This window comes from Amphiprion ocellaris, chromosome 4, assembly GCF_022539595.1.
Source record: "Amphiprion ocellaris isolate individual 3 ecotype Okinawa chromosome 4, ASM2253959v1, whole genome shotgun sequence".
Classification (NCBI taxonomy): Eukaryota; Metazoa; Chordata; class Actinopteri; family Pomacentridae; genus Amphiprion; species Amphiprion ocellaris.
The window spans coordinates 36,630,388-36,641,987 of NC_072769.1; the positions used below are offsets into that span (position 1 = coordinate 36,630,388).

At 39.1% G+C, this 11,600-nt stretch overlaps 1 protein-coding gene across 1 annotated transcript in view; it reads left to right on the forward strand.

Annotated features, from left to right (window-relative positions):
* LOC111563103 (collagen alpha-1(XI) chain-like) overlaps nt 1–8,066 on the forward strand; it is a 44,654-nt gene extending 36,588 nt beyond the window's left edge. Inside the window, exons 54-66 of the mRNA XM_035944333.2 lie at nt 1,202–1,255; nt 1,343–1,450; nt 1,540–1,593; nt 2,279–2,332; nt 2,418–2,525; nt 3,418–3,471; nt 3,588–3,623; nt 3,730–3,783; nt 3,905–4,223; nt 4,438–4,550; nt 4,706–4,774; nt 6,815–7,048; nt 7,136–8,066. Of these exons, the coding sequence (XP_035800226.2) occupies nt 1,202–1,255; nt 1,343–1,450; nt 1,540–1,593; nt 2,279–2,332; nt 2,418–2,525; nt 3,418–3,471; nt 3,588–3,623; nt 3,730–3,783; nt 3,905–4,223; nt 4,438–4,550; nt 4,706–4,774; nt 6,815–7,048; nt 7,136–7,282 (1,404 nt within the window). The 3' untranslated portion in view covers nt 7,283–8,066. The remainder of the gene's footprint in view (nt 1–1,201; nt 1,256–1,342; nt 1,451–1,539; nt 1,594–2,278; nt 2,333–2,417; nt 2,526–3,417; nt 3,472–3,587; nt 3,624–3,729; nt 3,784–3,904; nt 4,224–4,437; nt 4,551–4,705; nt 4,775–6,814; nt 7,049–7,135) is intronic.
* Nucleotides 8,067–11,600: the final 3,534 nt, after the last annotated feature.

Genomic DNA, 11,600 nt, shown 5'->3' on the forward strand with positions numbered 1-11,600 from the left:
GTATTAATGCTTAGTTTTATAGCATTAATGCTTAGTTCTACAGTATTAATACTTAGTTTTATAGCGTTAATGCTTAGTTTTATAGGATTAATGCTTAGTTTTATAGGATTATAGTTTATAGGATTAATGCTTAGTTTTATAGCCTTAATGCTTAGTTTTATAGGATTAATGCTTAGTTTTATAGCCTTAATGCTTAGTTTTATAGGATTAATGCTTAGTTTTATAGGATTATAGTTTTATAGGATTAATGCTTAGTTTTATAGCCTTAATGCTTAGTTTTATAGGATTATAGTTTTATAGGATTAATGCTTAGTTTTATAGCCTTAATGCTTAGTTTTATAGGATTAATGCTTAGTTTTATAGCCTTAATGCTTAGTTTTATAGGATTAATGCTTAGTTTTATAGCCTTAATGCTTAGTTTTATAGGATTAATGCTTAGTTTTATAGCCTTAATGCTTAGTTTTATAGCGTTAATGCTTAGATTTATAGGATTAATGTTTAGTTTTATAGCGTTAATGCTTAGTTTTATAGGATTAATGTTTAGTTTTATTGCATTAATGCTTAGTTTTATGGGATTAATGCTTAGTTTTATAGTGTTAATACTTATTTGATAGTATTAATACTTAGTTTTATAGTATTAATGCTTAATTTTGTAGTTAATATGTATTTTATAAACATATTTTATAGCACTAATACCTATTTCATAATGTTAAGACACTTCCATTTTTGTAGCTCATACAAATCCAAGACTTAAAATGATTAAAAGTCTAAATAACATTTCGTATTAATTAAATTAAAAAATTATTTTCATTCATTTATTATGGAAAACCCACTTCGTATTAGTATATAATAATGTCTAGATGGTATAAATACATTTAAATCCTATATATATTAATTTAAAAAATAAAAATAAATTAAGATAAATAAGATATGTAAATATTGTAGTAAATCTACCAGTGAGTGGAGGAGGAGCTTTAGTCATGTTCACTGGTTTGTTTTGGCACAAAAGCAGCATTTACAAATTCAGATGCCTCAGTGTTGACCTTTTACCATCTGAAGTGTGTGTGTGTCTGTGTCTGTGTGTGTGTGTGTGTGTGTGTGTGTGTGTGTGTGTGCGTGTGTGTGTGTGTGTGTGTGAGTGTGTGTGTCTGTATGTGTGTGACAGATTCAGGTTAAAATGTCTTAAAACATTGTTTTTCAGGGCCACTTGGGGAAACCAGGGAAAGAAGGAAAAGCAGGTCTGAAAGGAGCGAAGGTGAGAGTTAAAAAACAACAACTCTGAATAACAACTTCTGACAATGCTCACAGTCTCTGAAGATCGACCTGCTTTCTGTCACTTCAGGGTGCTGCAGGTTTGGAGGGTCCCATTGGGAAGACAGGGCCCGTAGGGGGCCAGGGGCACCCTGGCAGGCCTGGTCCCCAGGGTCTCAGAGGGATCCCCGGCCCTGCAGTAAGCAAATTTAGCAAATGCTTGGAGTAAAAGAGTGAACACAGAAAGATGGAGGTTCAATAATTTCTGTTTGTGTGTGTTTCTGTCAGGGCGAGCAGGGTTTAAATGGACCACCAGGCCAGACTGGACCACCAGGTCCCATGGTAAGATCACCCATCAAATAGCAGTTCTCAGTAGATTTTAAGAACATTTGGGGGGGAAAAAATCACGTCATCGAAATGCATTTAAGTAACAGTTTTGCATTTTGCAAAATATGCTAGTTTTTTTTTCTTGCTGAACTTTGTACTGGTTCCAACCTCATGTCCATGTGGTCAACAGAAAACAAAAGCCAGCAGCCAGTTAGCTTAGCTCAGCAAAAACACTGGAAACAGGGTGAGACAGCAAGACTGGCTCTGTCCAGAAAAAAAACAAAACAATAAAATCTGCTTCCCAGCACCTCTAAAGCTCACTAATGAACACATTATGACAAACTGTGGTTTTTATGCATATTGTATTTTTTTTTTTGTAACAGAGTACTAGTCGGCTGTAAGGGGGTGTTAATTAGTTAGATGTAGATGTGCTGGAAAGCAGATTTTGTTACCTTCAGACAGTCTGCCCAGCAGTTATCTTGATTTCAAGCTTAATTCTTAGCAGGCAGAATAAGGAGAGTTGTTGACCCACCTTTCAAAAAGAAATTGAATATGTTGTCCAAAACAGTGTACTGTTGTTTTAGGAGAAACAGTTTGTTGACTTTATGTTGTTTAGGATGATCCAGTACCGTCACACTGGGAAATATGCGTTTTGGATGTACTGACTATGTGTTGTCTCATCATAACTCCATCTCCTCAGGGCCCACCAGGTTTACCAGGACTAAAGGGAGACCCTGGCAAGAAGGGAGACAAGGTGGGCGCAGACTGTACACACATACATTCACACTGACCCTGACTGAGACTTTGTCATTGACATCATTCATCTATCATCTGTGCAGGGTCACGGTGGTCTCATAGGTCTGATAGGGCCACCAGGAGACCTTGGAGAGAAGGGTGACAGAGGACTACCAGGAAACCAGGGGCTGCTGGGTCCAAAAGGAGATGAGGTGCTAAAAACACTCCAACACACACACACACACACACACACACACACTCCCATACACCTGAACTTTCAACCACACACAAGAAAAACTATCCACAGGTTTACCTAGGGTCCATTGGTTTGTGATTATTTGATATAATGCACCACGTAAACACAAAGAGGGTGCTGTCATCATGTTTGGTGTGTAACAACATGTATAGCTTGCTACATGCAATGGATTAATAAAAAAAAGCTGTGGGTAAAACAATACATTTAATGAATTTAATTGTAATATTTTTCATGTAGTCAATAAGTGAGAAAAAAGGCCACGAGCTACAATTTAAGGAACAGAGTCTACAGACTGAGTAGCTTGGAGAATACGGGCTGGTAGATCATTAGACAAGAAACTGAGAATGAAGTGATTCTGACAGCGTGGGAAAGCAGAAGTTACAAAGAGAACAGACCCTCAAGAATAGCTCATGTTGACCCCTAGGAGAAGAGATGGAACGTGAGTGAACAGATCTTTCTTCTTGAACTTATGCATAAGCTTCATTAAATAGACTGAGCTGGCCTGCCTAGCACGGTGGACACAAAAAACAGCGGAGATAGAACTGGATCATATTAGGTCAAGAAGTAAGTGTTTGATAAAGCATACACGCTAAAGATGGTTAATCCATCCTGTCATGCACACTTTTAAAGGATAAGGCTACATTTGATTGTTATTAAATCCTATTTCAAGATCAAAAACAACAATAAATTTAACCTATCTGCAAGACATTCCCTTTGTTCTTAGGAAATTTTGGGCTGAGACCAGACTTTTATTATTTACAGTGTTGTTTCAACCACTAATTCCTTACACTGGAGAATCTACTTGTTCTCTTCATCTGACAGTTTTACTTTTTCCTGTATAACATCAGGGTCCAGTTGGCACAGCAGGTCCCCCCGGCCCCCCCGGCCCCACGGGTCTGTCTGTAAGTACACAGGATCATTCCAACTGTACATGACCTACAAATATACAACACCATTGTTAGTATAGAGATTGCCTGGACATTGCTCATCTTATCTCAACCCATCACCTCTCTGACAGGGTGCTATTGGTCTAAAGGGCTCTAAAGGAAACCAGGTACTTTGACACACATTGTTCTACAGGATTTATTTATCCAGTGATCCTACATTAGATCCTAATAATTAGGCACTCAAAACTGCTTGTTTTGCTGTGTTTATTTTAGGGTCCGATTGGCCCCAGAGGAGACACTGGACCAGCTGGACCTCCTGGACCTCCAGTGAGTTCAGCTTACAAACATTTAGTGCTTTTACAACCTTCAAACCTTCATTGAATGACATTTGCTCTCCTCTCCTCTCCTCCCCTCTCCTCTCCTCTCCTCTCCTCTCCTCTCCTCTCAGGGCCTACCAGCAGCTGGGATATCACCTCTGCCAGAGCGAGGGAGGAGAAGGAGAACCGACACCTCGGTGGATGGTACTGCACTTGAAAATGAGGAGGAGGAGGCGGTAAATGGAGGAGGGGAGGGGTGGATGCAAGGCGACCAGGCAGCACAGAACGGTTGGATGAAGGAGAAGGAGGGCCAAGGCATGGAGGAAGTGTTTGCATCTCTGTCCTCTATGAAAGTGGAGGTGGAGGGTCTGCGTAACCCACAAGGAACGTACCACAGCCCCGCCCGCACCTGCAAAGAGCTCTGGCTCCTCCACCCAGAGCTCCCCAGCGGTACTTTATCAGTTTGTGTTTCTGGCCATCTGTTTATCGCAGCTGTCTTGCCTGCATGTCTAGACTCATTTTTCTCACCCTATCTGTCTTTCTAGCTCTCTCTGTCTTGGCTTCTCCACCCAGTATCATCTGTGTCTGTGTGATTTTGGTGTTTTTGTGGTTTGCAGTGGTATTAGCCTGCAGTTTTTTGATGTCTCTGTCTCTACCTCTTCAGGTGAGTACTGGATAGATCCCAACCAGGGTTGCCACAGAGATGCCTTCAAGGTGTTTTGTAACTTCACCGCACAGGGAGAGACATGTCTATACCCTGACAAGAAGTTTCAGTCGGTTAGTTTACAGTTTGCAGAAACACACATATGCACAGTTTAGTAAACTCCTCAAAGAGAACAGGAGACTTTGCCAAAAGCTGAATGATGTAAATATGATTCAGTCATCATCTGTTTGTGAACTCTGAGCTATGTTTTTTGTTTGTTTGTCATCAGGTAAAGCTAGCAGCCTGGAAAGGGGAGAAGCCTGGCACCTGGTACAGTAAATTCAGGAAAGGAAAACAGGTATAGTGTGATAATCAGTATAGTAGTTTTGCAAATGTAGGGCACATTTAGTTGAATGCTAGCTACAAGCATTTATCATTTTATTAATGTATTCCCAAAGCAGGATTTTCAACAGTTGGCAGACGCAGTGTGTTTTACAGTGCTGCTTAGTTTTTATGATTAATACAAAACCATCAGGCCATCTGAAGTTGGACTTTGGCAGCAATCAGATCATATCAGCGATGAGCGCACCAGGAGCTGCTCCACCAAGTGAAGTTTTCTGGTTTCAGCTAATATATCAGAGCGTATTTCCAGCTCTGCATATTGTAATGAAAAACAACAAAGGGTGCAGTGATGGGGTAGGGGTGGAGTTCCTTTCTACTCCAGCAGAGAAGGGCTGAGTGGTGCTATGTTCAGCCTGGCTGGCTGTTCGAACTGACAAAATTGGCTGTTTTAAAAGGTAGCAAGCCTGAATAGATTTGTGTCCTTGTTGCTCCACTGCAAAGTAAACAGATTTAATTTTTTTTTTTAGTGTTAAGTGCTAATTAGATGAGAAGCAGGAATTATCGCAATAGCAGTCACTACAAAATCATGACAAGTAAAACAAAGCAAAGGGCTGGCAGTTTCTACCAAACCTGGGAACGTGTTATTAAAATGAAGTGGAGAGAGACTATTGAAATTCTGTATGCAAAGATAAAGAGCAGTTCTGCAAGCCAGATCTGTTCCAGAGGCTTATAGAACTACTTACAAGCAAAAAGAATGTTCTTTTTGTGAGGTGTTTTGCATGAAGGTGGGTCCAGGTGAGGAATAGACTGGAAATATGTTGCTCCAGTAAAGGAGCTGCTGTGGCCTGGAGAGAGGCAGGTGCTGGTACATTCTGGGCATCGTAAGTTTAGAAGAATTATGACAGGGGTGGCAGACTTGAAGAAGATGCTTTCATCAAGAAAACTGCATCAGGATCAAGGAACAGAAATGAGTCCTAATTAATAATGGTATGGGAGGAATTTTTAATATTAACAAGGGATTGATAAAAATGAATTGGGGTGAAGTTTTCTATGACTCATCATTGTAACTCTGAATGTTTCATCACTTACTTTGTTTTCTAATGAGTGCAGTGTGGTTTTATGCTGCAGCACCCTTTACAAATATGTTTAAATGTATTGTAGTCTCTACACATTGACTTTAGCCAAGCTAGCATCATGACTGTATGTATGATCCAGACTGGAATATCTCAATAAATATTGAATAAATAACTATGAAAATGTGTACAGGCATTCAGTCTCTTGAGGATGAACCCTACAGACTACTTGGCTTCTCTCTCAACAACTTTTAGGTTGGAGTATCATGAAATATCAAGTAGACATTAATATTTATTTCAGGATAAATTGTTGTAATGTTTCTAAGCCCTTGAATTTTCATTATTGCCACCTTCAGGCCTAAAAGTCACACTCAGCATCATAAACTTGTAGGTCCTTACACCAATACTCACCGAGTGTTTACCAAAATTGTGATTTCTTGTTTAAATGTGCCGAAATATTGTTCATTTAATGTAATAAAATTTAGTATCTACACTACCGTTCAAAAGTTTGGGGTCACCCAGGCAGTTTCACGTTTTTCATGACAACTCCCACTTTTATCCATGTGCTAACATAACTGCACAAGGGTTTTCTAATCATCAATGAGCCTTTCAACACCAATAGCTAACACATTGTAGCATTAGAACACAGGAGTGATGGTTGCTGGAAATGTTCCTCTGTACCCCTATGGAGATATTCCATTAAAAATCAGCTGTTTCCAGCTACAATAGTCATTTACCACAATAGCAATGTCTAGACTGGATTTATCATCCATTTAATGTTATCTTCATTGGAAAAACTGATTTTATTTCAAAGATTTCTAAGTGACCCCTAACTTTTGAATATACTCTGGCTTTTTCTAGCCCTGGCTAAAATACAGGACCGAATCCAAACACCTCTACTCTGTCTTTTTTTGTCTACTGTATTTGTCCATAGCATGATACTATTGCTAACAAGTTCATATGATCCTGGTGTTCTCCTCCAGTTTTCCTACTCCGGGGTAGATGGCGTTCCGGTCCACATTGTTCAGTTGAACTTCCTGAAGCTGCTTAGCGCCACAGCCAAGCAGACCTTCACCTACCACTGCCTCAACTCCGCCGCCTGGCTGCACACCGCCACCTACAACCACCAACACGCACTGCGCTTCAGAGGCAGCAACGGGGAGGAGCTGACACACGAGAACACACATTACATCAGCGCACTGTACGACGGGTGTCAGGTGAGGCACATAGACATACATTCACGCGCACACACACACACTGAATCTTTTTGTTAGGGATTATTGAATTGTCTTTGTCTGCTGTAGACACGCTCAGGGCAGGAGAGGACGGTGTTGGAATTTGACGCTCCGCTGTCCAACACGCTCCCCATCATCGATGTGGCCGTGTCCGATTTTGGAAACGGGAACCAGAAATTTGGTTTCCAAGTTGGCCCAATCTGCTACAACGGTTAAGTCAGGGGGGAGCCAACAACTGTAGTAATTTAATAGGAAAAAGAGCCATGGACACTTTTTACATGCAGGGAGAAAACTACATTCAAGACCACATATTTATAAGTCGATTTACCTACAACAGTGTTGCTTCATCTAAACGTTCATTCTTTTAGTCACATTCATTCACTCACTTTGTAATTCTCACTTTCATCTCATGCATTCACACAGTTTGCTGTATTGTCATGAAAATGCATTCAAATAGTGACTGTTAATACTCTCTCAGTGACTCACTTTTTCACTTTCCTCTTCGAAGGAGTAAATGGTGCTCTCACAGTTTCATTCCATGTCTGTTCAAACAATTATTGATTTATGCACTCAGCTCTCATCTGTACATAATCACACACAATACAAACATTGTTATCAGTGAATCATCTTGTAAAAACACCTTATTTCAGCAGCATTCACCTACCATGTTTTCTGTGTTGTCATCAAACCTCAATTTGCTGTGTTGTTTTTGATTGTTGTTGTAATTTTGTTGTTATAATTATCTGTTATGTGATGTGTATTGGAGTGTAATTCATCACGGTGCTATTATGTGACTCCTTGCGGAGTACATTTCTTTGTAAAAGGGAACTGGGGCAGTGCATTTTTTTTTTTATATTGTGAAGCCATATTTTATATTTTTTCAACATAACAAACCAAACTGTGGTACGTGATTGCCTCAAGGTCTTTCTATGCATATTTGTGTGGGGAAGTGACTGATTAACATATTTTAATAAAAGTACATAATGTACATTTAAGTTAATATGATGACAGTTTGTTTTATTGTTTGCATTTGCTAAACAAAGACAACTGGAGGAACAGACAGACAGATCCTGCTGCTTTCCAACCAGAAAGATCCTTTTTAGGTATGTCCTGTTTGTTCATGATGCATGCCAATTTGAAACTTCTTTTAGAAATGACAGTGTCGGAAAGTTGTTGGTCCACCACTTTGTTTCAGACAGAAATACCTCTACCATTATTGGATGAAATGACATTAATGGTAACCTGAGAGGAAGCCTACTCATACTGACGACATCTTGACTTTTCCTCAATTGCTACCATGAGACTGACATTTTTGACTCAACTATTGAATGAATCGCCACGATGTTTTGCACACATCCATGGGCTAGAGGACTTTTATTGTTCTCTGACTCCCAGCAGATCAAAGTTTTTCAGCAGAAGGCTTAACTTACCAGCTAAACAGCTGTACTGTACTGGCATCTATTTCAAAGCATATCCCTGCACACATGTCACCAGGGTTGAGAGCAGGTCTATGGCACAATTTTAGCATTAAATGGATTGAAATGACACGTGCAACCTGTTGCAACAGTTTTCATTTTGGCTATATATTTTCAACCTCTGATTCTGTCCAGGTTTTCATGCTGTTTCTAGCTGTAAACTTCTCTTTCTTGATTTGCATTTGGGTTATTCCTACTGTAAGATGGTTATGGACTTCTTGATGACTTGAGCGGGTCAACTGAAAGACATCAGTGAAGAACTGTGTTGAAAGTAGAGTGATATCAATGCATAAAATACCACTCTTATCCTTTGAGGTCAGAAAAATAGTTCAGGGCAAATCCATTTAATGTCTGGTAATTGCTGTTCTTAATTGTGTTCTTAAAGTCATACGAAGGCAGTGAAGTGATGATAAAATTTATGTAATGTGGTCTGACTTCCCGTTGAACCATTTCCAAAGTGGATTTGTAAGTGCAGAATATGGAAGTTAAAATGTCAGGAAGGATAGAAATAGAGGCATGAATCATTTTCTTTAGGTCAGCAGCACACAGAACGTACTTGATTTCTTAAAATATTTTGAACAATAAATAATAAACCCATAGTACTGCCGGTTAACCTTAATATTTCAGTCAAAAATGATTCCTTAATTTTCTGGCAGGGGTCTTGTGTTTGGTTGGCATGAAGCCATTTTTGTTGGTAATTTCCATTGTAAAAAAAAAATGTACTAAAGGGTTTTTTGTGTGTGTGGGTTGTATTTTATTCAGTGTGCTGCAGGTTGAGCATACATCATTCATGTTTCCCTCTCCTGGCCTCCTTCATTCACCCTCACCTCTTCCCAGTCTTTCATTCCTCCTCTGTCTATTCTGACATCTGCAGGACATCTAACAGGGACACTTCCAGTGATGCTGAAACTTTAATGAGAGAAAGAAGATGAACACAGCGAGCTGGTCCTGCAGCGTTTAGCCACTAATTTACAGCAATGAAATATGGATGACATGTAAGTCAGTCACATTGTGTTGAACTAAACCCAGAGTGGCAGCATATGTGCGGTCTTTAAGCTTCTACCCAACCTTTAATGAGCAGAGTGTCCAACACTGTTTAATATTTCATCCCTTCTCTGTTTGTGTACTGAAGTTAGCTACGTGTCAGCAGAGAAAAGGAGGAGAGGGTGAGAAAGACATTTTATATCTTCATTTGTTCCTAGGTGTTTGACTCAAGGTGTGATTAACAATGTCTAACATTTGACCAAATATATATTAAATAACTTTGCTGACATTTACAGTCAGCAAAGAATGATAAAAACTAGAGGTAGACCGATATATCGGCCGGCCGATATTTTGGGCTGATATATGGACTTTTTTTCCAATATCGGCCGATATTTACAAATAAAAAGCCGATTTGTGATCAGGCACCAGTACGGGCAGCTGCCGCGACCGCTTTTCCCTTAGAAGGACCCCCAGCACTCAGAGAGCGGAGCATGAGCCGAGTGAGCCAGGCAACAACAAGCCTCGCTCCACACCTGCTTATTTGGTAAAAAAAAAAAAAAAAAAAACGGTAAGAGATTTGTTTCTTGGTAAGAGAGAAAATGCAATGTTGATTTAGCCTTTAAAAGTCTTTACTGTGTGATCATCAAACTGTAAAAGTTAGCCATTGAAGTTTTAGTGTCAGCCTCAGGCATACAAGCGAGAAAGTGAAAGTAAATCTGTGGATGCACTGTGTGTGTGGGGTGCGCTCTTATGCCCAGAGCGAGGCTGCTGCACGTCCCTCATCTGCACACCCAGCGTCCGTATGTTTATATTATCTAATTATACTAGCAGCCCCCACCCCCACCCACCCTTAAAAATCAGCTTATACAATCGGCTTTAGATATCGGCCATCGGCTGAAAATTTTTTTAAAAATCGGTATCAGCATCGGCCTTTGAAAATCCCATATCGGTCGACCTCTGATAAAAACATTTAAGTAGGTGCAGTTTTCATGCTAACGTGTTGGACGGACGTTACCTCCATGCTAAAGATTAGCCTGGCTACCTAACGTTAGATTCTTCTTCTTATGAATTTCTGGCAGGAGCTAACGTTAGCTAGGAAGCTACAATCTCTATATACGGAAATTAACACCATGACTCGGACAATAACTTTATAATATTTTAGTTTTTCTGTTACTGATATCACGATAAAGCATATATATATATATATATATATATATATATATATATATATATAAAAAAAAACAGTATAAGAAAGGTGTTTGTACATTCTCTGTAGAGAGCTAACTTACTGTACATGTGTAAACACGAAACTACATTATCCCTCATCCCTCCTGTTTTCCTCATTTATGGCCACCAAATAATATTGTTTCTTTATCTGAAAAAAATCCAAAAATTCAGCAAAAAAAACTCCCCAAATTTCTGAAAATTTGCAAAACCTTCAGGAAGAAAATTCCAATAATTCCTTAAAAGTTTCCCTTTAAAGTTTTATTTGAAAAAACTAACAAATTTGGCAAGAAAATTCTTGTAAATACTTTCAAAAAATGAGTAAAAATCTTCCAAAAAAATGCGAAAAATATCTAAAGTGATTACATATATATCAGTAAAACTTCTAATATTTTCTTTCAGAACATTCAGAAAAAAATCAACCAAAATCCAGCGAAATTCGCTGGATTTTAGTTGATTTTTTTGTGAATGTTCTTATGAAACATTTTTAACATTTCTTTTTTTTCACCAAAAATGTTCAAAGATTTCCCAAAAATGTTGAAAATGTGGACATCAGAAGTTTCACTGTGAAAATTTTTTTTTTCTCCACATTTTCAAACTTTAAAACGGGTCAATTTTGACCCGCAGGACGACACGGGGGTTAATCTGATGGAACAGTCCTCTTATTGGATTTTTCAGTTTCTGACTCTCTAGTTTTAACTGGATGGATGGATGGATGGATGGATGGATGGATGGATGGATGGATGGATGGATGGATGGATGGATGGATGGATGGATGGATGGATGGATGGATGGATGGATGGATGGATGGATGGATGGATGGATGGATGGATGGATAAAAACACAGCGGT